The sequence below is a fragment of the Gavialis gangeticus genome, unplaced genomic scaffold (assembly GCF_001723915.1).
Source record: "Gavialis gangeticus isolate Ggan-Ray unplaced genomic scaffold, GavGan_comp1, whole genome shotgun sequence".
Taxonomy (NCBI): Eukaryota; Metazoa; Chordata; order Crocodylia; family Gavialidae; genus Gavialis; species Gavialis gangeticus.
In genome coordinates, this window is record NW_017729030.1 from 13,091,444 (window position 1) to 13,092,647 (window position 1,204).

Genomic DNA, 1,204 nt, shown 5'->3' on the forward strand with positions numbered 1-1,204 from the left:
AGCATCCCAGGCATACAGAATCAATGTAGGGATGTGGATTTGGTCAGATCTGCAAGTCCCGGGCACTAAGACAATCAACGGTTCAGATCTGAAGGTCAACTGCTCTATCACGTTATAGCACCAATTGTTGCCAACGGCACTCCGGCTACTGCCACATGGACTCCGGACACCCTCATAAGACCCTTGGAAACGCAGACCCCCTACTCAAAGAGCCACATCTGAGAGGTTCCTTTCTAGTACAGGTTGTATCTGATGCCCACCAAAAGAAAAGAAAAAAACCCATACCTCTATTAGCAATAGTAATAACCAGCCCAAGAGACAGATTTGGCTAGAATCTGTGGGTGCAATATGAAATACATGCCCAGATCCTTGGCAGCCAAGGGTCTTTGCGTAGATATGATGTCTTTTATTAGACCAACTAAAGAGTTGGGAAGCTTGTTCTTTGCAAGCTTTTGGGCACAGACACCCTTCAACCCTATGCCTGAAGAAGGCGGTTTGTGCCCAAAAGTTTGCAAAGAACAATTTTTCCAACTATTTAGCTGGCCTTTTTTAAGTTAAATTTTCCATATTCTGAGCAAAATTTGCCAAAACAAATTCCAAATCTGAGAGTCACTCCAGAACCATCAGTGGCCCTGCTACCGCCTCCACCCCCATCTGGGGCTTCAGATGTTCCCAAACCCTTTGGCGGGCATCCTACTTGCAGGGCTATGTAGTTGGTCTAATGAAAGACATGGCGTCTTACCCAAAGAGCCTCGTCCGCCTACATCCAACACGGCTATAAGCAACACCCCGGATCCGTGTCATCTCTCTCCCTCCCAATCCCTTCTGCCACTCAGGGAAATGTTGCTCAACTTTCCTGGAAAGGCCAGGAAAGAGGTTCCCCCGCACCCCACTGCCAGCGCCGCCTGGCGAGCAGCCGTGGGGGGCACTGGCCCTGCCCGAAGCCAGCCCTTCCCCGCGCCCCTCCGCACCTGAGCGAGGAGCCGCTCCACTTTCTCTTGCACCACGGACTGGAGCTGGTCCAGGGAGCAGCCGGGCAGCAGGCGGGAGGCGGCGGCGGCGGCAGAGAAGCCCCCGTGGGCGCTCTCGATGGCCGAGACCCGGGCCTGGAGCTGGCTGGTCCTCAGCCCCAGGTACACGCAGGAAGCGGCCGCGAGCACCGAGAGCAGCGCGGCCAGCAGCGGCGGCCGGGCCGGGCAGCAGC

At 55.0% G+C, this 1,204-nt stretch overlaps 1 protein-coding gene across 1 annotated transcript in view; it reads right to left on the reverse strand.

Moving 5' to 3' along the window:
* The window catches only part of COL25A1 (collagen type XXV alpha 1 chain), a gene marked incomplete at its 5' end in the record, with an annotated part of 779,688 nt that extends 778,513 nt beyond the window's left edge, over positions 1 to 1,175 (reverse strand). The window contains one exon of the mRNA XM_019521958.1: positions 972 to 1,175. Within this exon, the coding sequence (XP_019377503.1) occupies positions 972 to 1,175 (204 nt within the window). The remainder of the gene's footprint in view (positions 1 to 971) is intronic.
* Between the last annotated feature and the right edge of the window lie 29 nt (positions 1,176 to 1,204).